The 26,565-nt window shown below is 43.0% G+C and overlaps 3 protein-coding genes across 7 annotated transcripts in view; 2 read left to right on the forward strand and 1 right to left on the reverse strand.

The window, feature by feature from the left end:
• HMGCR (3-hydroxy-3-methylglutaryl-CoA reductase) overlaps positions 1 to 6,126 on the forward strand; it is a 39,484-nt gene extending 33,358 nt beyond the window's left edge. For all 4 annotated transcript variants that reach the window (XM_075932286.2, XM_075932287.2, XM_075932288.2 and 1 more), the window contains exons 15-20: positions 173 to 278; positions 2,964 to 3,134; positions 5,027 to 5,167; positions 5,264 to 5,422; positions 5,744 to 5,898; positions 6,036 to 6,126. In XM_075932286.2, the coding sequence (XP_075788401.2) occupies positions 173 to 278; positions 2,964 to 3,134; positions 5,027 to 5,167; positions 5,264 to 5,422; positions 5,744 to 5,898; positions 6,036 to 6,090 (787 nt within the window). In that variant the 3' untranslated portion in view covers positions 6,091 to 6,126. The remainder of the gene's footprint in view (positions 1 to 172; positions 279 to 2,963; positions 3,135 to 5,026; positions 5,168 to 5,263; positions 5,423 to 5,743; positions 5,899 to 6,035) is intronic.
• A 5,685-nt stretch (positions 6,127 to 11,811) lies between these two features.
• Positions 11,812 to 15,290, forward strand: MED18 (mediator complex subunit 18). Its single transcript, XM_075932301.2, has 3 exons — positions 11,812 to 11,950; positions 12,178 to 12,263; positions 13,102 to 15,290. Exons 2-3 carry the CDS (start codon positions 12,191 to 12,193, stop codon positions 13,653 to 13,655), a joined length of 627 nt encoding a protein of 208 aa, XP_075788416.1. The 5' UTR covers positions 11,812 to 11,950; positions 12,178 to 12,190; the 3' UTR covers positions 13,656 to 15,290.
• A 7,915-nt stretch (positions 15,291 to 23,205) lies between these two features.
• CERT1 (ceramide transporter 1) overlaps positions 23,206 to 26,565 on the reverse strand; it is a 130,042-nt gene continuing 126,682 nt past the window's right edge. For both annotated transcript variants that reach the window (XM_006124267.5, XM_006124266.5), the window contains one exon: positions 23,206 to 26,138. The gene's annotated coding sequence lies outside the window, so the exon portion shown is untranslated. The remainder of the gene's footprint in view (positions 26,139 to 26,565) is intronic.

The following is a 26,565-nucleotide window of genomic DNA, read 5'->3' on the forward strand; positions in this document are numbered from 1 at the left end:
TTTGAGCATAGAGCAGGAGGAGGAGCATCCATTGTGCCTGCTACCTAGCAGGATTATCCAGACTAAAGGCTTACTGTCATATATACAGCTGAAAAGCAGTCTATAGTCTTTAGCAAGATAAGGAAGAGAAAAGGAGTTTGAAAGTAATCAGTTGATTTTCTTTTATTTATAGGTTTGCTCGTTTGCAAAAGCTTCTCATCAGTCTCGCTGGTCGTAACCTTTATATCCGTTTTCAGTCTGAAACGGGGGATGCAATGGGAATGAACATGATCTCAAAAGTAAGGCCCCATCTTTTTGTTTAGCATTTTAAAAAGCTAGTTAAAGAATGCCATTAAAATAATTTTGAGTTAGGTTGTCCTATCTTACATGACCTTACAGAGAATGTAAATAAGAAAACAGACACAGGACTATCTGCCCACTTCCTCCCTCCTTCTTCTCCCCATCTCTTTTTCTGGGGCTTGTATAAAGGCCATCCAGAATCAGAGTCCTGTGTTTGGGTTCATGGTGCTTTTTAGGATTAAAATTTACTTTTTCCATGAAGTACTTAAATATGAAATAGGCAGAGCAGGCTTACAAGAATGAGAAATTAAAATGATTATTAATCGTATTTCCACTTAATTCTTATTAACTATCTTCCAATGTGAACTTGCATTTTTACTGGGAATGTTAACAAACCTGATTTTTGTAAACATGTAACTGCTGAATTTTTTTTGAAATTACACATTTACATGGAGGGGGGAGAGGTGGGAGCTGATGCTTGTAGAGAGCCAGCTTTTAAGCCAACTCCTCCTGAGCACTGTCTCTCACCTCCCCCACCTTCGCTCCCCAGTGCTGCTGCCTCTGATACAAAGGGGTGGGGGGAGCCAGTACATGGTGGGAGCCAGGCTGGCTTCCCACGAGCACTGCCTTCTCTCTCCCCGCCCTGCGTCTGATACAGAGGCAGCAAGGGGAGTGGGGTGTAACCATTAGGATTAACCAGTGACCTCAGGTTTATCGGTTAATCCTGTAAACAGGTACACACTAACATGCTTAATTTTTACCTTTGCTTTATTTACCTTAGGCAGTTTACCTAGGACAGGCAGTGTCTCTTGCTAGTGATATAAAATAAGTATGTAATGATTTAGCTTTGTGGTCTTGATCATAATAAAGAGTAATACTTGCGCAGTGAAAATGGGAGGGTTAAAATGACTATACAGGCAGCCCCCGAGTTACGCGGATCCAACTTACGTCGGATCCGCACTTACGAACGGGGCTTTCTCGCCCCGGAGCTCGCAGGCAGCCGGACCGCCCAGAGTGCAGCGGTCCCGCCACCTCGACCTCCGGGGCGAGAAAAGCTGCTCCGGGTGCCCCATGTCTGCTGGGGACTGTCTCCAGCAGACCAGGGACACCTGGAGCAAAGCCGGGGAGGTGGAGGGATCCCGCGCCTCTGAGGCTTTGCTCTGGCAAAGCCTCAGAGGCGCGGGACTCTGCCGCCGCTGTGGCTTTGCTCCCGGTGTCCCTGGTCTGCTGGAGATGGTCCCCAGCAGACCAGAGGCACCGGAAGCAAAGCGGCAGCGGAGTCCCGTGCCTCTGAGGCTTTGCCAGAGAAAAGCCTCAGAGGCGCGGCACCCCGCCGCCGCTGCTGGTTTGCTCCCGGTGCCTCTGGTCTGCTGGGGACCGTCTCCAGCAGACCAGGGACACCCGGAGCAAAGCCGGGGAGGCGGAGGGGTCCCGCGCCTCTGAGGCTTTGCTCTGGCAAAGCTGGGGAGGCGCGGGACTCCGCTGCTGCTTTGCTCCCGGTGCCTCTGGTCTGCTAGGGACCGTCTCCAGCAGACCAGGGACACCTGGAGCAAAGCCGGGAGGCGTGGCACCCCGCCGCTGCTGCGGCTTTGCTCCCCGTGTCCCTGGTCTGCTGGGGGGGGGGGGGCGCAGCTAGTGGCCCTCCCCTTCCGCCCCCCCCCCCAGCAGACCAGGGAGACGTGGAGCAAAGCCCCGGGCCTGTGGTAGAGCAGGTGGGGCGCTGCCGGTTGGTCCCGCAGCACCCCAGCTGCTCTGCCCCAGGAGTCCTGATTCAGCCGCTGCTGATCAGTTTCAGCAGTGGCTGAATCAGGACACCTGGGGCAGAGCAGCTGGGGTGCTGCTGGGTTGGTCCAGTAGCGCCGAGGAGCAGGGGCGCTACTGGACCAACCCAGCAGCACCCCAGCTGCTCTGCCCCAGGCGTCCCCAAGTCAGCCGCTGCTGAAACTGACCAGCGGCTGACTACAGGAAGCCCCTGCCCCGGGGCTTCCTGGAATCAGCCACTGATCAGTTTCAGCAGCGGCTGAATCTGGATGCCAGTTCTGACTTACATATAGATTCAACTTAAGAACAAACCTACAGTCCCTATCTTGTACGTAACCTGGGGGCTGCCTGTATAAAAAAACCTGCCTTTTTTGTGCATGGAAGCAATGCAATTCAGGCTCTCCTCCTTCCCCCAGCTCATAATGAAGAGAAGAATTGATCCCAGAGTATTAAGATCCATGTTGTATGCAGACTTTGCTAAGTGCTAGTTCTCTCTGGTCCTGTGTAGCCACTCTGGAGAATTAGAGGAGGCGTGGATTCTAGATACCTGTGCAACCATTTAGGATCTCTCCAGGATGAGACACCATGCATGGTGGGGAGGAGCAACAGCTTGTGAATCCATTGTTTCCCCTATGAACAAAAGAGTGAGATGGGGCAGAGTAATGCCTATATTATCCCTATCCACTAGCCCCCCTCACCCAAAAAGGGAGTAGAGGTTCCTTTGTGAGGAATAATTCCTTCCCATTGCTGCTTCCGGGATAGCACAGCTATATGCCTTCCCTTGCAAAGGGGCTGAGCCTAAAGGTTCAGTCTAGCCCTGCTGTCTTTACTGTCTCCATGGTTAGTAAAGTATTAGTTAAGTTATCCAGTGTTTTTAATGCAACCCTCATGAGTTTCGCTTCATTTACATCTGCTTCTGTCAGGGTACTGAAAAAGCACTTGCAAGACTGCAAGAAGAGTTTCCTGATCTCCAAGTTCTAGCTATTAGTGGTAACTATTGTACAGACAAAAAGCCCGCTGCCATAAATTGGATAGAAGGAAGGGGGAAGTCTGTGGTCTGTGAAGCAGTCATTCCAGCCAAAGTAGTCAGAGAAGTAAGTACCATTTTGATTCATCTTGAAAAAGGAAAAAAAAAACAAAACATTTTTTTCTAATCAAACTACATTTTTATAAAATGATTAACTTGAAATTGAGATTTATAAGTCATACATAACATTAATTCTTCACTTTGAGCATTATTGTAGGATCATGGAAGTTGTAGATAAAAATGACTTACTAGCAGAAGATTTTCATTCAGTATACTTTAGTGCTCTGTAATTTTAAACATCTGAAGGTGGTGGGTCTTCCACACATTCTTTTGAAAGACTATTCCACAGTCTAATAGATCTAATTTGTTTACCTGATATTCAGATCAGTTTTAATAATATTTATAGTTAGTACCCTGGAATAATCTGCAGCAGTTGGCCTGAGTTCTGCTACATGCCAAAGTGCATAAGACTGGAAATTATTTGGGACTTGCATGTGAAAGGCTTTTATTGAATTAAACATGCAAATGAATAATACATTCAGTAGTATTTCTTCTGACTTAATTTGTAGACTTAATGTGTAGACTTTTAATTTTTAGTTTTACTGCACAATTTTGTATTAAAAATGTGTAACTGCACTGTAGAAGTCATTGGGGAAACTGGAGGTTGTGACAAGCTAGGATGGAGACAATTGAGGGTTTTTGCTATCTGGAGTTAACATCAACCTGCCTCAGTCTAAGGTATCATAGTTGTAGTAGATTGGTATGGGGTCACACATCTGCTCTGGGTTAGAGGGGACCAACCCATCTCAGTACAAGCAGTCACTAGCCCCTGCGCTGGTTGGAGCTGGTCAAACCCAGAGTTACTGGGGTCAGCCTGGCTGCAGGCAGAGCAGGTAAATAGTCCAGCTCAGGCCCTGGTTCAGGACAGGACAAAACCATGTCAGTGGGCTTGGTGTAACTAGGCAGAGCAGGGATATAGTCCAGCTCAGGCCCTGGTTCAGGGGGGCAGAGTCAGTGGACTTGGCCTGGCTGCAGGCAGACCAACAAACAAGAAGTTGGTAGCTGACCTCTACCAAGGGGAAAGCTGCCATCCAGGAAGGGCTGGTGGCAGAGGGGGTGCAGGCCCACCTACTCTGCTGCATTCCTGCCCAATGCCCTATGGTAGTAGCCTTTCTGCCACCAAGTCAGCGGGGAATCCACACTAAACACACTGACTCACTCCAACTATCTCTGGGCCACACTATACTCCCCCTCCAGGTGAACCTGGAGTATCTGGGATCAGTTGCCCCACACTGCTTCTTGGTGTCAATGTCAGACAGTGGTCTGGGCCAATCATCTCCCACCTCTAGACTCACTCAGTCTTCTAGCCCAAGGAACCAGGAGGAACATCAGTTTCCTAGCAGCTGGGCCGCAACAGAGCTCCCAGTTCCAGCATTTAAACTTCAGACCTACCCTTCTGTTTCCATAGAGGCAGAGCAAGACTGATCTGGCTCTGCCCCCCAGGGTACATTAAGTGGTCTTCCCCTTCTAGTTTGGGATGGTGGGGAGACACTCAACCGCCTCACTACAATAGCTCTTTAATAGGCTGTTTCTACAAAAGTATTTTTATATTGTCATCACTTAAGTTTTTAAAATTTAATGTCAACATTCCATTGAAATAAATGAGGCGGTTCACCTGATCTTTTAGAAGTATTTGTTTCAGGCTATCTCCAAACTCAAGTAAATGTCTGCATTGCAGACTCAGGCAAATATTTGTGCAATGGACTGCATTTCGTTCATGTTTTGGAAAGTTTTAGCAACTTTTAAGAGCTTAATTTTTTTAAATGAAAATCTGCATTTTAAAGAACTGTCTTGAGGCAAGTTCCTCAGAATTGTAGTGTAAGTGCTAATACTATACAACATGGGAGATTAATACCCTGTCTAATGAGAAATACACTAAAAGCATATGGCTTTGTCTAGGTATTGAAGACTACTACAGAAGCTATGGTTGAGGTTAACATAAACAAAAACTTGGTGGGCTCTGCAATGGCTGGTAGCATAGGTGGCTATAACGCTCACGCAGCAAACATTGTCACAGCTATCTACATCGCTTGTGGACAGGTAAGTTCAGCTAATTCACAGCACTGTTGGGTTTTGTTTTTATATATACATGTTTTTAAAGATAATAGAACTAAATGTTTTTATACTGATTTTAAGGATGCAGCACAGAATGTAGGCAGCTCTAACTGCATCACTCTGATGGAGTCAACTGGTCCCACAAATGAAGATCTGTATATCAGCTGCACAATGCCCTCTATAGAAATTGGAACAGTTGGTGGAGGGACCAATTTGCTACCACAGCAAGCTTGTTTGCAGGTAAAAAGCATCAAAGAAAATTAAAATAACTTCCTTTAAAACCAAAACTCCTTCTGCTTCTCTTATAGACTGTGTGTCTAAGTAATACAAGTGTTTTTCAAACTTGAGTAAGCTTTCAGATATGGCTAACTAGACAGTTCTAAACAGTATCCATGCATTTTAATTTTGATGCTAAATGCTACTTTTTAATGTCTGAGAGACTTAAAAGCTGGTTTGTTTTACATAATTTAGTAAGGACTATTAAATAATTCTAAGTGAACACAAGTGTATCTTTACCAGTGCTTGGTTTTAAAGTGTAATGTAGCATATTTTTGCCTACAGATGCTAGGGGTCCAGGGTGCAAGCCAAGACAATCCTGGAGAAAATGCACGTCAGCTTGCTAAAATTGTATGTGCTACAGTAATGGCAGGGGAATTATCATTAATGGCAGCACTGGCAGCTGGACATCTAGTCAAAAGCCATATGATTCACAATAGGTAAGAAATGCAAAGCTTAGTATTAGTCTCTGCTTCTTCCTCTGCCCCACATACAGCACAATATGTAACAATGATACATGAAACAGTTAAACCATTTGGGGTCAGCACTGTTTTTTTTATCTTAATATTTTTGGTAGGTCAAAAATAAATCTACAAGATCTTCAAGGAACCTGCACCAAGAAAGCAGCTTGAAAAAAGTAGTGTTGAAGTGAACCATTGGCATAGCAAGTGATCAGAAGTAAAGAATAATATATATTTATGAATTTTACAAGCAATCTTCGGTACAAAGATTTTTGTGGAAGATAATGGAGAAGATCCAACAGACTTGTGATCAATGAAAATCCTCCTTATGACTTTCTTCTGCAGTTAAACATTACTACTCTTATGGAAATCCCACCTGTATTGAACAAGGTTTTAGAGTTTTTGGAATCTCTCTTAGTTTACGCATGTTCTTCTGAAGAGTCAGCTTTGTCATTAAGGATCCAGAGGTTTTTTGACTAGTGAACTCCTAATGATGACTGAGATGGAAAACAAGCTCTGTAGTGTAATTGTATGTTTAAAAAATGATTTGGTTAAAATTGGCTTGTATGTAATTTGTGATTTTTGTTTTCTGGTTTAAAAAAAGTAGGTTTTAAATATAAAGTGATAGCAGCAGTCTTATTGCATCCATGAACTCCTGATTTTAATTTTGTTGGTTCAAGTTTTAAGCTTAGGTCTTAGGTTATGAGAATTGTATTGAGTCTCTCATTAATTTGTAGAAACACTGATCTATTTATAGTACTTCACTTGATGCTGTTCCTTTAACTATTAGCTCCTTAAACTGACTTAAATCATTTTTCCTTTCAAGAAGATCTATTGCTACAAAGTGAAGAAATGTTTGCAATTCTTTAATAGAGGTATGAAACCACTACAATTCAACTGGTTGGGCATTTTGTTCAGGTAAAAGTAACGTATCCTGGCTTTTTAAAACTTTCATGATACAGATACAAAAATGACTACACATCAACTGGTTTAGAGCTTTGATGACATTAAAACCATTTTTACATAACTTTTTCTGTAAATAGGAAAGGATTCAAATGAAGCAAATCAAGAACATATGTTTACACTTTTAAAATCTTATCTTTTTAAAGTGAAGTTTGTGTACACATTAATAATTTTTGGTGTTTGACACCACTTCTCCGGAGGATAGGCGTTTGGCCTCTGCTTAACTTGAGATGAAATAAAGCCAGAAAAATCATGTGTCTTTAATGTTGCAGTTGTTTTTATGTTTTTTAAACGTGTTTCTTTGTGAAAAAACTAATTTATTTTCTGAAAAATCCAACTTTCTTTTGTTATGAAAACTTACAAGAGCCATTGAAATGTTACTAGAAAAAATAATACAATAAATGGAGCTGTCCATTAAATACTGTATTTGGACCCATAAGGTAATACAGTTTTTTTCTTAACATTATGCAGGAAACATTTGGTAGGTCTATTTTGGTTTGATTTGCTACTGAGGAAAAAAGTATCAGTGGCTATTCGCAATAGTTATCCTGACCAGTCATTGAAGGAAAACTATAAGTGGACTTGAACATCCCTTTTTATTAGAAGGATGGTGTCAGCAGTTCAGGCTTTTTATGGGGATACCCAGGCATTCCAGGGACATGGGAGTGAAAGAGAGGGAATGCTGTTCTCCTTATGTGTCAGCTTAGTATAACTTGTGAGGGATTTGTTTTGTAGAACATCAATTCTAATATTAATTGTGTAGATCTCATAAAGCTAACATGCAAGCCTGAAGACATACTACATGCTAGGTATGCTGTGGTAGCATGTAAATTATCATGAATGTTTATCTTTCTGCAGTATTGTTATTAATCGTTTTTCTTATTTATGCAGAGTTGAAACTGCTTTGTTTCTGTGTTAAACCAGTGATTTATTGTTTAAAGTAACACTGAGCTGGCAATAAATGGTGGTTCGGTGTTTATTTTGGTGAATGTAACTGACATTCTGTCTTGCAGAATTAACATTTTGTACTGTTACTAAATTGTGTACATTTTTGTACAGAAAACTTTTTTCAGTTTCAGTAAAACAATGGAAAAGCATTTTGGCTTAATTGTGATATGTTTAAGAACTAGGGTGCTGAGCTCCATGCTTGCTACACTTGCCAACCCCTCCCTCTCTCTGGCTGAGCCTGATGGTATCATAGTACTTGTTTTATACATAGACAGAGATAAGTGACTAAAAAATATTAAACACACTCAGCTACAGTATTAAGTACTTGCAATTCCGCAAGTATTCTCCATACCACCAAAGGACAGTATGTGAACAATCCCAGAAATGTAACACTTTTCATTGAGGCCGATCTTGGACACTTAGCACTTTTCAAAAAAGAAGACTTTTTGTCTAGCATTTGGCACATGGGTAGAGGTGTGCTCAAACAGAAATTTTTTGCAAAGTCTTTGATGGTCATCTAAGAGAGAGGTGTGACCCTAGACACAAAAATGCACTTTTGCACTCTGGCTAGAACTTTTAAGAGCAGGTTAGACAAACACCTGTCATGGATGGTTTACACCTGGGGTCTCAAACTCGCAGCCCATGGGCCAGGGCCTGCCGGAGTGATTGCACAATCCAGGTTGGGGAGGGCCTGTCTGTTACTAGCCCCCAAGCCTGGCCAATCCTGCCATTGTCCTGGCAATTACCTCCACCAGCAGCAGTCACACCCCCTCAGCACTCCCTGTGGCATCAGGAGCTGTAGGGGAAGTGGAGCGAGTGCACCCACCCAGTATGCTCCACTTCCCCATAGCTCCTGATGCCATGGGAAGCTCCGAGAGGAGGGGTTGGAACTGCTGCCATCATGCACATCAGGCACCCTGTGATCCTCACAGCCATGTACTCTGAGGACAGTGTGCCATGGAGGAAGGAGCGGGGGTTGGAGGTTAATGGACTGCCCCTCGCAGAAGTCTGGAGCTGGTTTGCGCAATCACTTATTTAGGGTTGGTCTGTAGGTGGGGAGTTTGAGACCCTTACTCCATCCTATGGAAGTGATGTTTAAGAATGAAGCATTTGGAGGGTAGAGAGAGACATATCCCAGCTCCTTCAAAACAATCTGATGGCCATGTGGAATGTCACTTGGGGTGATTTGAGGCTTTGTTTTGTCATGTAGTCAGTCAAAACCCAGCTCCTTATGCAAGCCCTAGCTACAGTATAGAAGAGGGACAGAGGTGTGACATTGGTACCATACTGTGGAAGATGTAATCTTTGGGTTATGTAGTGGTTCATTTAGAACAGTGGTTCCCAAACTTTTTGGCATCACAACCCCTTTTTGATTTTTGAGAAACCCTCACATGCTCTCCCTCCCACCCCCCTTTCCCATAGCAGCAAAACTTGTTGAGCAAAAAAATTTCCGTTTTGAAGTCTGCCTGGGACACTCCATCCTCCCCTAGCCCCAGCCAGCCTGAGCTCTTTCTGCAGTTTCTATCCGCTCCTTCAAAACAGGATGAGCAGCCTGGGGCTGGGACACAGACTCTCATGGGGCCAGCCATGGGTAGGGTGACCATATGTCCCGATTTTAAATACTCTGACTTGGTGCCCCATCAAGTAGTGAAATGTCCCGGAAAGCCCTGCTGGATATTTCACTACTTGATAAAGACACTGGCGTGGCACGGCAGTCTCCTCCTCTCCCCCGCAGCAGGGCGCATAGGGAAGCTGGGCCAGCTTCTGGTGGCACATGGCCCATCCCTCTCTCCCTCCCCCTGTGGGACTGCCTCTGCTGCATGGGGTCCTGGTTTGGTGGCACCACCTCCTTATCCTTTGGGCTGCTTTGGAGACCGGCAGTTGCTTTTGCGCAAAATCTTGCCACGTTTACACTGGCCGTATTTGCGCAAGAACACTGAGTTTGTACTGTACAAAATCAGTGGTTCTTGCACAAATATTCCGACGCTCCCGCTCAGGGATAAGCCTTCTTGTGCAAGTATTCTTGCTCAAGAGGGCCAGTGTAGACAGCCAAGTTAATTTCTTGTGCAAGAAAGCCCGATGGCTAAAATGGCCACCGCAGTTTTCTTGTGCAAGAGAGCGTCTACACTGGCACTGATGCTTTTGCACAGAAGCAAATCTTTTGCGCAAAGGTACATGCCAGTATAGATGCTCTCTTGCGCAAATATTTTTAACGGAAACAGCTGAGGTGTGTTCCAGTTGGGCAGTCTCGCTGGGACGGGCCTTGTGCTGCTGCTGCTTGACTCCAACTGGAGCTGGCAGTCTGCAGCACTAAAAATAGCACCACAGGGGGCCTCTGCTGCAGTCCCAGCATGCAGTCCTGCCCCGGGAGCGGCAGGAGCTGCGGGGGCTTCTAGGGCCAGACCGCAGGCTCCAGCCCTGCAAACTGCTTTCTGGAAGGCATAAGGTGAGGGAAGGGGCTGGGGAAGAAATAAGAGGAAGGGGCTTGTGTTGAGGGAAGAGGTGGGGGACCAAGGCAGGAGAAAAAAGGGGAAGGCACCAAGCAGCAGGATGGAGGAGAGAGAAATGCTAGGGGGCCAAGAGGAGACAGGAGGGGAGAAGTCAGTAGGGGTGGGAGACGAGAGGGGAGAGACAATGGGGGCAAGAGGAAGGAAGAGGAGAGGGGAGGAGTGTGTGCCTGGAGAAGAGGCATTGAAAGGAGGGGTGGGCATAAGGAAGGCAGGGGATGGAGCAAGTCATGTGTGAGGGCACAGAGGGGCATGAAGAGAACTGAGTCAGAGAGTGGTGAGGGGGTGGGCACCAGGGAGGGACAGGGGAAGGGGGAGGTACCATGAAAGCGCAGAGGTAAGGGAAGATGCAGGTGCCAGGAGATTGTGGGAGTGAAGCAGAAAGGCAGACACTGGGAGGGGAAGGACGGACACCAGAGGAGAGAGGAAGGGCAGGGGGGTAGAGGAAGGTGTTAGGAGAGGGGATGGGGAGGGGTAGCTACGGATGATCAGAGTGGGGCTAGAGGAGGAGTGGACACAGGGCTGGTGCAGGAGAAGGGGGGTAGGTCCCCAAAGGGCTGAGGGGAGTGAGAAGGGCAAGAGCTAGGACAGCAGAGGAGGGTGAGGGGTGGAGGGCAGCAGGCACCAGGGGAATAAGTGGGGCGAAGGGAGGGTGGGAGACATGTTAGCGGAGGGAAAAGGGAGAGGTTTACAAGATATTTAATAATAACTTGGTTGCCACAGTGGCACACATTGGCAGTGGCAGATATAGGGCAGGGCGAGTGGGGCAGCTGCCCCGGGCCCTGCGCTTCAAGAAGCCCTGCGCACGGCACATGCGCTGTGTCAAAGGGGGGGCCCCATGAAATTGTGCTGCCCTGGGCCCCGCAAAATCCTCATCCACCCTTGCACATGGGAACAAGCGCCCATGAACTCAATACTGATGCACAAGACAAAATTCACTCTGCCTGTGGGAGGAAAATCTGAGCGGGAACAGTCCCTCAGCCTCTCCCCTCGCGCTAATGCAATGCAAGTGAATGCTCTTGCAGTACAGTTGCATGCGGGGGCCAGACCCGTCGCTACTGGGAGGACAGGGGAGCTCTTAGCGGGGTCACAGAGCCCCCTTCGCGTCTGCTCGCTTGGCCGTCGGGCCGGGCTGCACTGCCTGGAGGGGTGGGGCGAATGGGGCTCGGGGGCGTGGCTGACGTGGGCCTAACTTTGGTTCAGAAACTGTGGGCCCCACAGTGCTGGGCCCAGCCGCTGGCTGCGTGGCGGCTGCAGTAAGGACCGTTCCCTCGCGCGCCTGCCCGCCCGTTGGGCGCCATTTCTGACGCGTGACTCTTACCCCAGAACGTTCTTCCCCCTCTCGCTAAGGAGCTGGGGCCAGAGAACCAACTTCAGCCTCTTTGGGGCGCCTCGGGCAGGCGAGGGGGAGGGGCAGCCCAGGGGGGCCGGGCGGGGTTAAAGGGGGGGGGGGGGCATCTCGCGCACTAAACCGAACCCCGCCCCGCCGCCTCACTCCGCCCGCTTGTCTGCGGCGCATGCGCAGGAAGCCGCTGGGCCTGGGCGGTGGAGGTGGGGTTCGCGGAGCGGAGCTGGGCGCGAGGGAGCAGCCCGTGTAGCGCGGCGCCCTAGAGGTGAGTGGGGAGCGTGCGCCCTGCGCAGGGGGCCCCAGGACCCTCCCGGGCCGGTTCCCACGCGCCCCCTCCCTGCGCCGAGCCGCAGGCTGGAGCCGGGCTGCGCCGCTTGTCCCCCTCGGGCTGCGGGGGGCGCCCCCTCCCAGGCCCCTCCGCCGTGTCGGGGGGCTCCCCGCGCCTGGCCGGCCGCTGCAGTCATGGGCCTGGTTTCTTTGTGCTTCATCTAGGGAAGCCAAAGCCATGGAGGCCCCGCCCGTTACCATGATGCCCGTCACTGGCGGCACCATTAACATGATGGAGTATTTACTCCAAGGTAAGACGGCGGGAAGGTGCGTTTGATTTCGGGTTCCACAGGCCGCGAGGTTCGTCTGAACACGCCCAGCTTGCCTGCGCCCCAGGCGCTGCAGTTGGGGAAGAGGCGGCCATACCGCGAGAAGGTCCTTTTCTGGAAGAGGTTGACGTTTAGGGCTTAACGCTCCAGCAGCAGGGATCTGGCTCTGACCGTGCACTAACTCCTGGACTCCAAGAGGAACTCCTAGGGACCGTCTCCCCCTCCCCTTTCCAAACTCCTTTTTGGTGCAGGATAGTCCCTTAGTGCAGACTTGTTCTGGGCTTTGCTCTTGCCCTTGTAGTTTTTGGTTCTGTGGCAAATCCCTCTGAACGATTTGGTGATAAACTTCTTTGTAGTTATTAACTTTCTTGGCGTCTGTGTGCTGCTGTTGTAGTTACAGTGCAGCATGCAGACATTCAAAACCAGCAGCAGTGCACCTTCAGGTCCTTGATGTGTAGGGAGTGTGTTCAAGCAGTTAGAACTAAGTTATTTTCCTGACTGTTGTTTACTGTCTGATCTTGGGCAAAGTCATTCAGGTGTTGTACACCTCTGATTCCTTTTCTAGAAAATATAAAATAAGGGAATAATCCTCCTTTTGTAAAATGCTTTGAGATTCCCAGAGAAAGAGCACTGTGTATATTTCCTGCAGCTTTTGCAGCCTCTGCTTTTTGAAAAATGAGCATTGTTTGCTTTTTTGCTCCTATTTTTTAATATGGTGAGAGAGTTTGGGATATCCCATGCACTGCTGGAAGTAACCATGCAATCTTTGTGACAATAGTAAGCTTTTCAGTGGTGAAATAATTATCTTGTTTTAAATCAGGAAGTGTTTTGGATCAAAGCCTAGAGAGCCTCCTTCACCGGTTGCGTGGTTTGTGTGACAACATGGAACCTGAGACGTTTCTGGATCATGAGATGGTGTTCCTCCTGAAAGGGCAGCAGGCTAGTCCCTTTGTCCTGAGGGCACGGCGCTCCATGGACAAAACTGGAACACCCTGGCACTTGCGCTATTTGGGACAGCCAGAAATGGGAGACAAAAACCGCCATGCTCTGGTGCGCAACTGTGTTGACATTGCCACATCAGAGAACCTTACTGACTTTCTGGTGGAGATGGGCTTCCGCATGGACCATGAGTTTGTTGCCAAGGGCCATGTGTTCCGCAAGGGTATCATGAAGATTGTAGTGTACAAGATCTTTCGCATCCTGATTCCAGGAAACACTGATAGCATTGAGCCCTTGTCTCTCTCCTACCTTGTGGAGCTGAGTGTTGTAGCTCCAGCAGGACAAGACATAGTGTCTGATGACATGCGAAACTTTGCTGAGCAGCTAAAGCCTTTAGTTCATCTGGAGAAAATTGACCCCAAAAGGCTCATGTAAAGGACTCAGCAAATAATCTAGTTCTAACAGCCTCTTCATGCAAAGACTGGACAAGAGTTTATATACCAGTTTCATTCTCCAAATAATGGAGGAGAGATGTCTTAATATTATTTCATGAGACAGGAAATACAACTATCAGAATCAGTAATACAGTGGAGCTGACTGCACGCTGTTGCCAAAAGAGGAATGTATTTTTTTCCCACTTTTTTTTTTTAACTTAGCAATCTTAGGTGTTAGTTTATCTGCTAGTGTTACAAATAAGATGAAAATTAGTTTTTCAGGCAAAAGGTGTTACCCCTTCAACAAATATAGATTTTTTTTAAAAGCTAGTTTCCTTAGTTAGGACTTGGTTTTCAAAACTGAACTCTCAAAACATAACTTACTTTTAAGACTATTTATTTTAGGTACTTCAGTAAACTGGGCCTATGAAAATAATCTGATCAGTTTCTCTGATTTCTAGTCAATTCCTTTTTCTGCTTCTTACCTATTTGTAAATGTCTGCAGAAGAAGCTTGTAGATATTTAAAAGTGGTATTTTAAAAAATTCTGTACATCTAAGGTTTTGCAAAAAGTCAGTTTTAGGAAAACCAAATTTCTGGGCACCAAATTTACATTACTTCATATTTCTGTTTTGTTTTTGGTTGAATACTTTGATGCCTGAGTTAAATCATAGTGAAATAACACCTGAATTTTGTGTATTACTATTAGCAATTTTTTCCTTCAGTTTTCTGCTGTGGTAAAATTGGGGGTCAATAAAAAAAAATTTGACCAGCAGGTGCACAGAACTCCTGACTGTTTTGATCATTTTGTTGTTAACCATTCTGAGATGTTTGTTTAAACAAGTCCTTATTCTGTGCCTCTGAGTTCTGTAGTCAAATAATAAGTATTTGTTACTGTAATTCCAGAAAAAGTCTTTCAGCTGACTTCTTTCAGGGCTAATATTTATGATAACGTACAGTAACTTTACAATTGTACTTTATTGAAAAAATTATCATTAATGCCAGTAAAGATATACTAGGTTAACTGTGAATGTTTCCTAACATGCACAGAGCAATCTTTTCACTTCCACCCTTGCTGTAGAACTCTGTTTTAGTGGAATGGCATACAGCAGTACAACAGTACAGTTAAGGATAGGTTCTGATGAAGAATATCACATTTAGATGAAACTGCACAAAGGACTTCTAGGTGGACAGTAGAATTATCCATGATGGAATTTGGCCAGAATAAATTATTCTTGGTGACTACCAAGTGCTTTGAGGTAAGCAGAACATCACATCCCAGCTGGCACACTGATACAGCATTTGCACAAAAACTGGTGTGGGCATGTGAGTGACCAATGAAGATGTCAGTTGCAGCTAAGGTAACTGAATAGGGAGTGCTACCAACAATTCTCAGTCTATTGAAGCTATATTTCATAGTACAGGTGCAGGCATCTATGTATCTAGAGTCGTAGCACATCTTGTATCAAATTTAATTTTAGATTTGCATCAAGGCTTATGCCTAACCTTACTATAATCTATTAAAATTTAAATAAATAATCAAGTAGTACATGTTAGCTCTCAGTTTTGAAGTCAGACCAATGAACTGGTGGAAGTCACTGCCTTCAGCATTTGAAATAAAGTGCTAAACTACCCTTTGAGAATAGTGATTTTTTTTTTATGTAGGTACAGAGGGGACATTTTTTCTGTTCAGTTCAATGACTCAAAGTTGAGACACCAATTAGGACTTGAAAAAACCCAGAATTTGTTTTCCTCTTCCAGTTTATTAATAAAAAGGTGTAAAAGGATGAGTTCTACCTTCTTGAAGAATATAGGCATCTAAATACTTTTGACAATCTGGCCCATACTAACCAAAACCAACCAATTCACTTCTTAGAGCTAATCCTTCAAGTTAAACTAGTAGGCTACGTCTACACTGGCATGGATGCTTTTGCGCAAAAGCACATCTCTTGCGCAAATACTTTAACGTAAAAACTCTTGCGTTAAAAGTATTTGCGCAAAATCATGCCAGTGTAGACGCTCTCTTGCGCAAGAAAGTTCCGATGGCCATTTTAGCCATCGGGCTTTCTTGTGCAAGAAATTAACTTTGCCTGTCTACACTGGCCTCTTGCACAAGAACAGTTGCGCAAGAGAGCTTATCCCTGAGCGTGAGTGTCAGAGTATTTACACAAGAAGCACTGATTTCCTACATTAGAACGTCAGTGTTCTTGCACAAGTACTCGTGGCCAGTATAGGCAGGTGGCAAGATTTTGCGCAAAATCTTGCCAAGGTAGACACAGCCGTACAGTGGTCACCAACCAGTAGACTGGGATCTACTGGTAGATCTTGGAGCCTCTGACATGATCCTGACGGGTTTGGTCAAGAGGCTATCAAGTGCAGGCATTTCAACTGCCCATCCTGCTACTGCTGCACATCTCTTGCCCTTTGCCTTGGAGCTGCCTCCACCCACCAAGGGAGCCTCCTGCTTAATGGGCAGGGCAGAGGAAGGAGAAGAGGAGCACTAATGTCAGCATGCCCTCACTCCCACCCTGTATGCTAGCTCCACAGAGCAGAGAGGGGAAACAATAGGGTTTGGGATGAAGGGAGTTTGCTGGCTGCTTTTGGGAGAGGTGCAGGGCCAGAGCAGGGGTGAGCCTGCCTTAGCCTCACTTTACCACCACCTAGGAGCCACCTGAAGTAAGCAGTGCCCATTTGGAGCCCACATCCTGAAACCCTAACCCAGTCATGGATCCTCCCCCACACCCAGCCATTCCAAGCACCTGCCCTAGCCCCAGGCACTCCTGCATCAAAACATGCTCCCAAAGCCTGCACCTAGAACTCCCTCTGGCACCCCAACTGCCTTCCCCAAGCTCAGCTTAGAGTTCCTCTTGCACTTCAAATCCCTTAACCCAAGACCAGAACCTGCATCCCAATCTGGTGAAAGTGAGGGACGATGGAGTGAGCAGGGGTGAAGCCTTGGGAAAGGGGCACAAAGGAGGCAGCATAAGGATATTTGGGTTTGAGGTAAATCTTGGGTTGCACTTAAATTCAAAAAGTGATCTCATGCTTAAAAAGGTTGGAGACCACTAATCTAATATATATTTGAAAGTTTGTCCATCTGTTTTTGTTCAAGAACTCCTCTTAAATAGTAAGAGCTAGGACCACGAAATTTGGTATGCAGCTTCCTCATCATACTTTAAAGCAAAGTAAAGGTTTAGTTGTAGTAAGACAATGGGATATGCCTGCAATGCAATTGTTTGTCATAAAACTGAAAGGGAGAGGTTTACTAGCAGGGACAGTTATACTGTATAATGACCATTGGGGGCAGCAAGGGATGAGAAATGGGGACTGGGTAGTTATAACCTCATTGCGGTAACAGGTGGAGAAAGGGACAGCTTTTGACAGAATAGTAACAGAGAGGTAGCTGTGTTTGTTTTACCAAGATCAGACTAACAAAAAAGTCTCATAGCACTTTAAAGACTAACAAGATGGTTTATTAGGTGATGAGCTTTCGTGGAGCAGACCCACTTCCTCAGATCATATTCTGAAAGTGAATTGGCATGACCATTATATTACAGAGGGATACAATGAAAAAAGTACAAACTGACATCAGCTACGTAGAACAGAAGGGGGTAGGGGGGAGTGACAAGCAAGGAGGAAATTGCTTACTGTAAGTCAATTTATCTGGGGTCACTATGAATATAAAAAGGCAAGGAGGCTGTCTTTGTAATCTGTAAGATAATTATCTCAATTAAGGACCATTCACAATGAGTCAAATTTTAGCATAAATACAATTCTGAGGTTTCCCTCTGTGATCTGGTGTTAAAGTCTTTTTGTTGTAAGATGCATGTTGTAAGGCCTTTAAGGGAATGGCCAGTTTGACTGAAATGCTGGCTGACGGATTTGTGTGTGTGGAGATTTCTGATCTGTGAGCATTAATTCTTTGGTGACGTGCAATATACATGGCAGAGGGACATTGCTGGTACATGATGGCATATCACGTTGCTGGACATACAGGAATATGAGCCCTTGATTGTATACTGGAACATGCTGCTATGCTCCGAGAGGCTCTGGGTGACAGACCTGTACTCTTCTATAGAAAACCACCTAACCTCAGAAAGATTCTCACTAACAACCATAGAACATATCACATTAACACTAACACTGGAACTTTCCCTTGTAACAAACATCGTTGCCAGCTTTGTCCACATATTTACTCTGGAGATACCATCACTGGACCTAACCATGTCAGTTGTAGACAATCACCAGGCAGGTGAAAAAGGCTGTTTTGGGCAGGTGGGGAGTACCCCCTCTTCCAGGACTACTTGAGTCCCCCACCCCCTAGGTTCCCTTTAATGAGGGAGGAGGGCTCAAGCTCTCCCATCCATCTTGCACAGGAACATTGCTAGCTGTTCTGTTGTCAGGGAGCGAAGGGAAACTGCAGAGTTTGCTGCATTCTTCACACTGGCTGAAGAGCACAGGGGGCAGATGAACCTGTATCTGGCCCAGCTAGAGAAATGCATCCCTTCCCCCATCTGTGCCTGCTGGAGCTGCAGCAGCCACAGAGAGCCATGTTTCACTTCTGGCCCCAAGCTGCTGTGGTGAGAGAAGGCTGGGGTTTTCCTCTCTCCCCAAGGCAGACTGCATACTGACCCCCTCATTCTCAGCCCAGAACAGTGATTTAAATGAACCATGTATTTTTTCAGTTTATTTTCCAAAAAAGGAAATTAAGAACCTAAGCAATGGTGGGTACATTTTCTATATATTTTAAATATGTGCATCTGCTCACAAACTCCTACATAGTATGAGCTAGGACCACCAACTTTGGTATGCAGCTTCCTCTTACCCCAACTTAAACCAAGATTGGGTTGGTTGTGCCAAGAAAATGGGAAGTCCCAGGACTGGGACTGTTTCCATAATATGCAGCACAGAGGATGGACAGACATGATACTGAGAGCAGCCACTGAGGGCTATATTGTAGAGGGACCACTGGTGGTTGCCTCCTACCTTCCAGGCACCACCAAGAGAGAGGCCAGTAGGGTTGGGGCTCTGTCATCTTGCCTGCCACCAAAGTGGGTAAGTGGCCTCCTGCTGTAAACCCTCACTTCCCAGTCCCTGGCTGCAGAACTGGATGGAGTGGGGGGAAGAGGAAGGAGAGGAACTCCACTGGATGGGACCCCCTGTCCTGAGCCCTCCTCACCCCCCCCACCACCAGTGCCCCTGCCCTTAAGCACCTGGGCAACACTAGATAAAGTTGTCTGGTTTTAAATAAAGAAAAATTGCTTCATAACATGTTATGTATCTAGCATAAGGTTGTTTTATTTCAGAAAGCTGTTTTAAACATTTGTTCATTTGATTCAAACACCCATCCAAATGCCCCTTGACACAAATGAGTTAAAAAAATCAGTAAATTATCATTTCTCATTTTCTGACAAGAAAACTGAGAACCTGAATAAATGGACATTAGGGTATGTTATTGGTTAAACAGATGTGTTAATTAGAAGTACTGAATTTAACAAAGGCTATCGCTGGTAGTTGCAAATCACTGTATTTTAATGGTTATGCCGCTCAATTTCTCTTTAGGAAAATAAGTAAAAATGAAAGTTTCTTTTTTGATTGATATCAATTGACCCTGTCTTAAGATTATTTTCCTAGGAACAGAATGTAGTTTTTCTCATGGGCCCAAAATGGACTGAGTGTCCTTTATTATCTCACTCAAGAAATAAACCTATTCCTATTGTATTCAAGCATGTTATTATTTTTCAGGGTATATGGTACCCTTTTAAGATATGCTTTTTGTCTTCTATATTTACACCTTCTGTATACATCAGAAAACACTCTCTGGCTGTGTCTACATTGGTGCAATCTTGCACAAAAGCAGCTGCCTTTGTGCCAAAACTTGCTGCCTGTCTACACTGGCTGCGAGTTCTTGTGCAAGAACACTGATGTTCTAATGTATGAAATCAGTGCTTCTTGCGCAAGAACTATGATGCTCCGGCTCAGGAATAAGTGCACTGGCTCAGGAATAGAGGCAACATGTATAGACAGGCAACATGAATTTCTTACGCAAGAAAGCCCTATGGTTAAAATGGCCATCAGAGCTTTCTTGCGCAAGAGATCGTCTACACTGGCACGGATGCTCTTGTGTAGATGCTCTGCAAAAGAGTTCTTGCACAAAATCATGCCAATGTAGACGTAGCCTCTAATACCCTAAATGGGAAACAGTACATGTCTATTTGAAAAATGGTTTTGGAGGCTAAACTCCTGATGGTACATAGACTCAGACTCTTTAATCTTTTGCCTGAGATATAGATCAAGCCATACTCAATTTGCAGTTTGCAAGCTGCATGTGGCTCTCCACGGCTCCCTCCCAGAGAGAACAGCTAATTCACAGCTCATCCTGGAGAAAGACCTCTACTTGATCCCAGCACAAGAGCTGAAGATACAAGAGATGTAAACAGCTAGGTGTGCTTACGCAACTAATGGTTTAAGCAAAATATTTTGGTTGTATTGAATATTTGAAAAAAGTATTATATTTATACTTGTATATTTAATCTGTGTGTCTACATATTTGGTGGAATGGTGCAGAGGGTAAACTAGTCATGGTGCTCTTTTGGTTCATGGTGGCTGAGAGAGTGGCTTCTCTCACAACTGAGTACCACTGATATTGCTGTATCACTGGACACAATGTGCTCTTCTTCATTGACTCAGAGGGCAAAAGTGGTAATATTTCTTGTATTGGACCAACTTCTGTTGGTGAAAGAAGCTTTTAAATATACACAGAGCTCTCCAGACCTGGCAAAGGTAACAGGAAAGCCACAGCTAAATACAAGGTGAAATGTATGTATGTTAACGCCTTATGCTTAATCTATTCCACCTTTAGCTATGACTTTTAAATTACTTCCTCAGCTCTGAAGCGGAGCTTGGTGTAGCTCAAACTTTTCACTTTTCCCCTTCCCCCCACCTGTAATTAGTTCAACAAGTGATATTACCTCACTAACCTTATCTCCATTTCCTGAGACCAACACAGCTATATAGCACTACATTTTTACATTGAGTGTGTGTGTGTGTGTGTGTGTGTGTTTGTGTGTGTGTGTGTGTACAGTTTGTTCGTTTTCATCCTCAGCACCTATTTTTATTGTGGAGAAAAAATTCCACTTGTTTCTATCCAGAGAATGGTAACTCCAGTGCAAATGCCTCTTTTAATGTGGTTTTGCTAAGGAAAAAAATATAATTAGTACGTTGTACAAAATAATCTGCTGTTCTGATATACCATAGACTAGAATTCCACTGTCCTAAGTGCTGTACTCAGACAATCCATGCAGATATTCAGACAATGAATAAAGATATGCTTTATGTTTGTATAGTATTAAGTGTGACACCTCTTCAAGATTAAATGGAATGGAGAGACTTCACAATTTACAGTTCCTGGTTAGCTTATTTGCAAAACAAGAAGTTTCATTACTTTTAAGTATCTTTGGCCTGTACAATCTTCGAATGCATTTTTTTTTTTTAAGATTCTGCTAAGCTCAAGAATGCTAATGGCTCTTAGACTGAGTTCCACAGGGTAATTTTTAGAATGCATAATCACTATTTTTTAAATAAAATACATAAATACTAGAACAGTAAAAGTCTGAGAAGACCCATTCATGGGTCTACATATGCAGGTATCTCTTGGTCTTGCTCAGCTGCCACCGTTCCCTCTATTGACTTGTCTATAAGAAGAAAAGATGTGTAATGGTTTCAAATTAATCTTTTCCATAGGTAATACACTACAGCTTTGAAAATTGTATTGGTTCTTATTAAGAAAGGGCAAATTTATCTCCTAATTACCAATGCCAACTGCTCAAAAGAATTACTTTAAAGCTGAATACAAACTTGAAAGTTAGTGTGTTCATATTTCACTTCAGAGACAGTGAAAAAGTGAGTGAAGGAAAGAGAAATCCTCTAATAAATCAAACAGGCAAGAGCATATCTGAGGTGGAAATTGTTTTAAAATTTCTGTAAGGTTTGTTCAAAAAAATTTAAAAATTAATTTAGGAAGAAAAAGCTTTTTAAATGACTGGGAAACTAAATAAATTTGAATTAATTTTCTAAACTTGTTTTTTAGCTAACCTGTATGTGACTGTTGAGGTCATGGAAGAGTTTTATTCTCTTCCCAGGATGAGTTCTTGAAACTAATGTTATGTAGTTCAAGATAGCGCTTTGTTTAGATCAGTGTTTCCCAAATGGTGTTCCATGGAATCCCAGGGTTCCACAAGAAAATTCCATTGCAATAACATTTTATTATTTAAAAATAATTAATATTTAAAAATTCATTAATTTTATTGAAAACAATTTTCATTTGTGTTTGCCATGATAAATGTCCCTGTGTAATGCCAGCTTAGCCAGAGAGTGGTGACAATGTCACTACTCAGCACTGATGTCCATATTTTAGACTGTTATTAGGGATTCTGCAAAATTCTTTTGCGTTTAAAAGGGTTCTGTGGCCAAATAAAATTGGGACACACTGGTTTAGATAATAATGTGAGGGTTATTCATGAATTGTTCATGAATTGTTCTAATGAATTGGCTGCTCCCGCCATTAAGTTATTTATTATGAAAGATTAAAATGAGAAATTGCTCCAGAAAGCTGCTTTTCTCATCACTAATTCCTTCACTATAGGATAGTAATAGAAATGTAGCCATGTTAGTCTAGTCTAGCTGAAACAAAACCAGGACGATGTAGCACTTTAAAGACTAACAAGATGGTTATTAGGTGATGAGAGGAAGTGGGTCTGGCCCACGAAAGCTCATCACCTAATAAACCATCTTGTTAGTCTTTAAAGTGCTACATAGTCCTGGTTTTTGTTTTGGCTACATTTCTATCACTAGTAGTTAAGAGCTTGTATGCACCACAGTTCTAAGAGCTATATCTTTCTTTGGGCCCAGTGCTATCAAATGGGTGTGACTGGAGGATGCAATTGATAGGAAAAAAAGAGTCAAACAATCATAGAAATGCAAACAAAATGGTAACCAGCAAGCCACATGCTTCATAAACAACAGTTTAGCAGACGCCTGGGAGAAAGAGGTGCACTTGGTACAGGAACAAGGAGAAGGCAAAGAAAGGTAAGTTTAAACAAGTAATCCCCAAACTATAGGGCATGCCCTCTAGGTGCACAAAGAACATTCAGGGAGATGCGATGGAGCCAGGGTCATTTTGGCACAACTAATATAAATAAAACTCTCCAGTTAGATACAAATTCAAATTAAGTTACTTAAAAATGTCAAATAAGTATTTTAAAATCCTTCTCCTACTGAGAGTTTTAGAGTTATCGGTAAAAGAGAAAGTAACCTGTAACATCGTTTAACATGCCTCAGAGGAAATCTTATTTTACAAATCAATCCAATTTATCTTTGGATGTTTTCCTTAGGTGACCACAGTAAATGTAAAATAGCTATTCTACAACAGGCTAATTTCTTAGACCCCGGACTGAGAAATATGCAAGGTTTTGGTTGTTTTACTAAAATGTTATGCATGACTTTCTACTTCTTCAAAGTACTAAAATGTTAAAAATAACTACAAACCAGAACTATTTTTCATAATATTTTAATACTTTTTCCATTTTTTAAATACTGGTTTTAAATTTGTGATTGTAACATGGAAGAGCAAACTTTTAATTTTTAAAACTTACCAGGATCAGAAAGCTATCACAGGAGAAAGAGCTACACTCTATGCATCACGTTACTAAGATGGTTTATGGTTTTGAGTCTGTGGATGAACAGTGGCAATTCAAATACACCTTAATCTGTACAACTGCCAAAAAATATTGGTGAAAGATGTTTATTGGACAATTTGATTTAAGAAAATCAACACAAACTTCAGATAAATCATCTCAGATCAATTAGGTAAAAGGTGATTTCCTCTCAAAAGGTGCAATGGCTTTTTTAAAAAGAAATTTATGAGATTATTCAGATTCAGAAAACTATTGAAGAATCTCTTTCCTCCATCCCTTCATTCCCAACAAAACTGTATCTAGTCATGGTGAAGATCTAATTTGGTGAGAGAGCCAGGTTCTCAGACAACGGAAGCTAAGGGACACTCGCATTTGAAGAGGATTGTAGCAATCACTGATTTCTGAATATGCTGAATTAAAATGAACCGATTTAACTTACAAAAATGACAATATAGAATCGGGGGCTCATGGTCATCAACAGTACCTACCACATATGGTTACGGTGACATGTTAATTGGCAGAGAAAAGACCACATGTTTGACGGGAGAGAGATTAAAGGCCAAAAAGGTTTGGAGATCTCTTTTGGAAGAAAGAGAATAATGAATACTCAATAGACATTTACACACGAGAAAAAGCCTACAGACTAAGCTTTTATTTGAAGAGGCAGTACTTTGACTCTTGAACCAGCTACTCTTTGCATATCCCGTAAAAAGCTTCTTGTAACTCTGAGTGGGCAGGGCTAGCTGTAGTGGAGGATCAGTGTTTTTATCTAAAAGTAAAATGTATTCTTTACAAATATCTTTAGTGTAATTTTATTTACAGAATAAATTGCAAAAGTACATCACATTTAGTGCAAATGCAACTAATGATATTAAGATTTATATACCGCTTTGTAAACTTTCCATACGTTTGTAAAATAAAGCTATCCAATTAAATTAAGAAACAGTTACTTGCCTGTGTTGAATGATAGTTACCAGAAATGGCAAATAAGGAGTAATTTGTACTTTGGGCATAGGACTTTTTGTAAAGTTCCCATTAGTGGCTATGGTGAATGAACCATTTTTCAGTTGATTGCAAAAAGATGAAACATTTGAGGTATAAAATTTTTAACATCACTATGTAAAATGCTTATGGTGATGTAGTAAACATGGATAATTTTAATCTTATTTGCCTTACTAGCATTACCATATAGGCACTTTTCTACATATTCAAATCAAACACAGAATGATTCTGTAATAAGGCATATTCCATGCACACCATTTAGAGGAAGGCAAACATAAGAGGAGAAAAAAGTTTTAGAGAGCATGAAATCTGCATGTATGTGTGTAACCATGTGATATATGTGTGTTTGCACCTCTCTATACAAAAAACTAAGACACAAGGAGTAATTTACTTACAACATTGTGCAGATAGACATTTATCAGCCAACTCTTCATTAAATTACTCTTACATAGTTCTCTCCAGGCACCTGCAATACTATATTAAATAAGACTTTAAGCTTTCTTTTGAAAAAAATATATCTGACATATACAAGTGCCCAAGAAATGCATCTGAATTATATCCATCTAAAGGACACCAAACGAGATGTCTACTCGAGTACTAGTCTCTGCCCCCAGAGTCCATTCCTCATGGCTATTTCCAGAGATCAAAGGCAGGCAGATATTTGCATTCAAGTTCTAACAGCAACTAAGGGGAACTTTTCATTTAGAATCTGGATTCTTATAGCTTTGTTAAGATTCTGATCAAGTAGTAAATATTAATGCAACTCAGATTTTCTAAACCTACCTCAGAGCATGGCTTACATTAAGATGAGACACAAAATTGTGCAGGACCAGGAAATAATGTACTCACTCTTGCAGACTGGGAATGTTGTCCTATGTAGTCCAATTTGCTTTAATAAATATTACAGGGTACCTTCTTGCCGTTTCATGAAACCTATAGTCCACATGTAACATAACATGGACAGATCACTGTTGTAGTTTTCAGGCACATTCTCACCCTCATATAGAATCTATCTAGAAATTTCTGAATAATGTTCAATAAATTCTGTAGCACATATTACATAACTAAAATACAATAGAAATATAAAGATCTGGGGAAAAATAAAGCTTTTTCACACTCTTCCTCCATCAGAACCAAAGGTCTTCATAGGAGTAAGACAACAGAAAAGGCAAAGTCATATGGATATTGACAGCCTTCAATTAAGAGACATTTTACATAAGATGATTCATTATAGAAACCAGCAGCAATGAACTATGATTGATTATACAAAGCAAAACAAAACCCCTGTCAAAAGATCACCTAGACTTTACTGCAAACCTGGAAAAAATACCACACGGGTTTTTGTGCATATAAAGCACATACAGTATGCTATATGTGCATTTTGTGTTTTGTGCTTTTTAGGCATGCACAAAACCAGAAAATTATGAGTGTCTTATGAAGGGCCACAGTAAACAAATGCTTTGCAAATTGTTTAAAATTGAAGCAATAATCCCAGTGGTGATTTAAAGTTTGTATTTTTCTCCTCCAAAGCAAGCAAATAAAAATATATCCATATACATGTATCAATACATGTATTTACAATTACACACTGATTCAGCAAGGAGAGCTAGCAGAAGACAGCTAGTGTTAGAAGTTCAGCCTCATGGTGTTGCAGCATTTCTTCACTTCAGAGCACGAAGCCTAGGACTTGGGCCACAAAAAGACTGTAGATCCTATGTTCCAGCTTGGAGCTTCAATTTGGTTTATTTCTCCAACATGGAATGTTCACACACAGTCTTGTTCCAATCACTGTGGAAAGCATGGAAAGGACATAGCATAATACATTCAGAACACTAAAAAACAAGCAAGTTAGGAAACATTCTAAAAGTACAATTTAGAAACAATATCTTGTCGCCAAATTTTGCTTGTTTGATCACGGCCTACATTTTGATTCATACTTCAGACAGGCCTTCTGTAACTAAATGCCTCTAAAGCTAGTTGTGAGCTAAAATCTACAGGGACAAACTACCATTGCTGAAGAGCAGTGTTTCTCAACCTTTTTTTTTATAAAATACCCCTTAAAAAACATAAGTACCCCCAATACCTATAGTTTTCAAACAATTTTTTTTCTACCATTGCTACACATTTGTTTAAACAACTTAATTGTAGCCGGGCGGGCGATGAAATTTTTGGGTGTAAAAAGTTCAAAAATAATAAAGGGCTGTAAAACTTAACA

This window comes from Pelodiscus sinensis, chromosome 6, assembly GCF_052426305.1.
Source record: "Pelodiscus sinensis isolate ZL-2025 chromosome 6, ASM5242630v1, whole genome shotgun sequence".
NCBI lineage: Eukaryota > Metazoa > Chordata > Testudines > Trionychidae > Pelodiscus > Pelodiscus sinensis.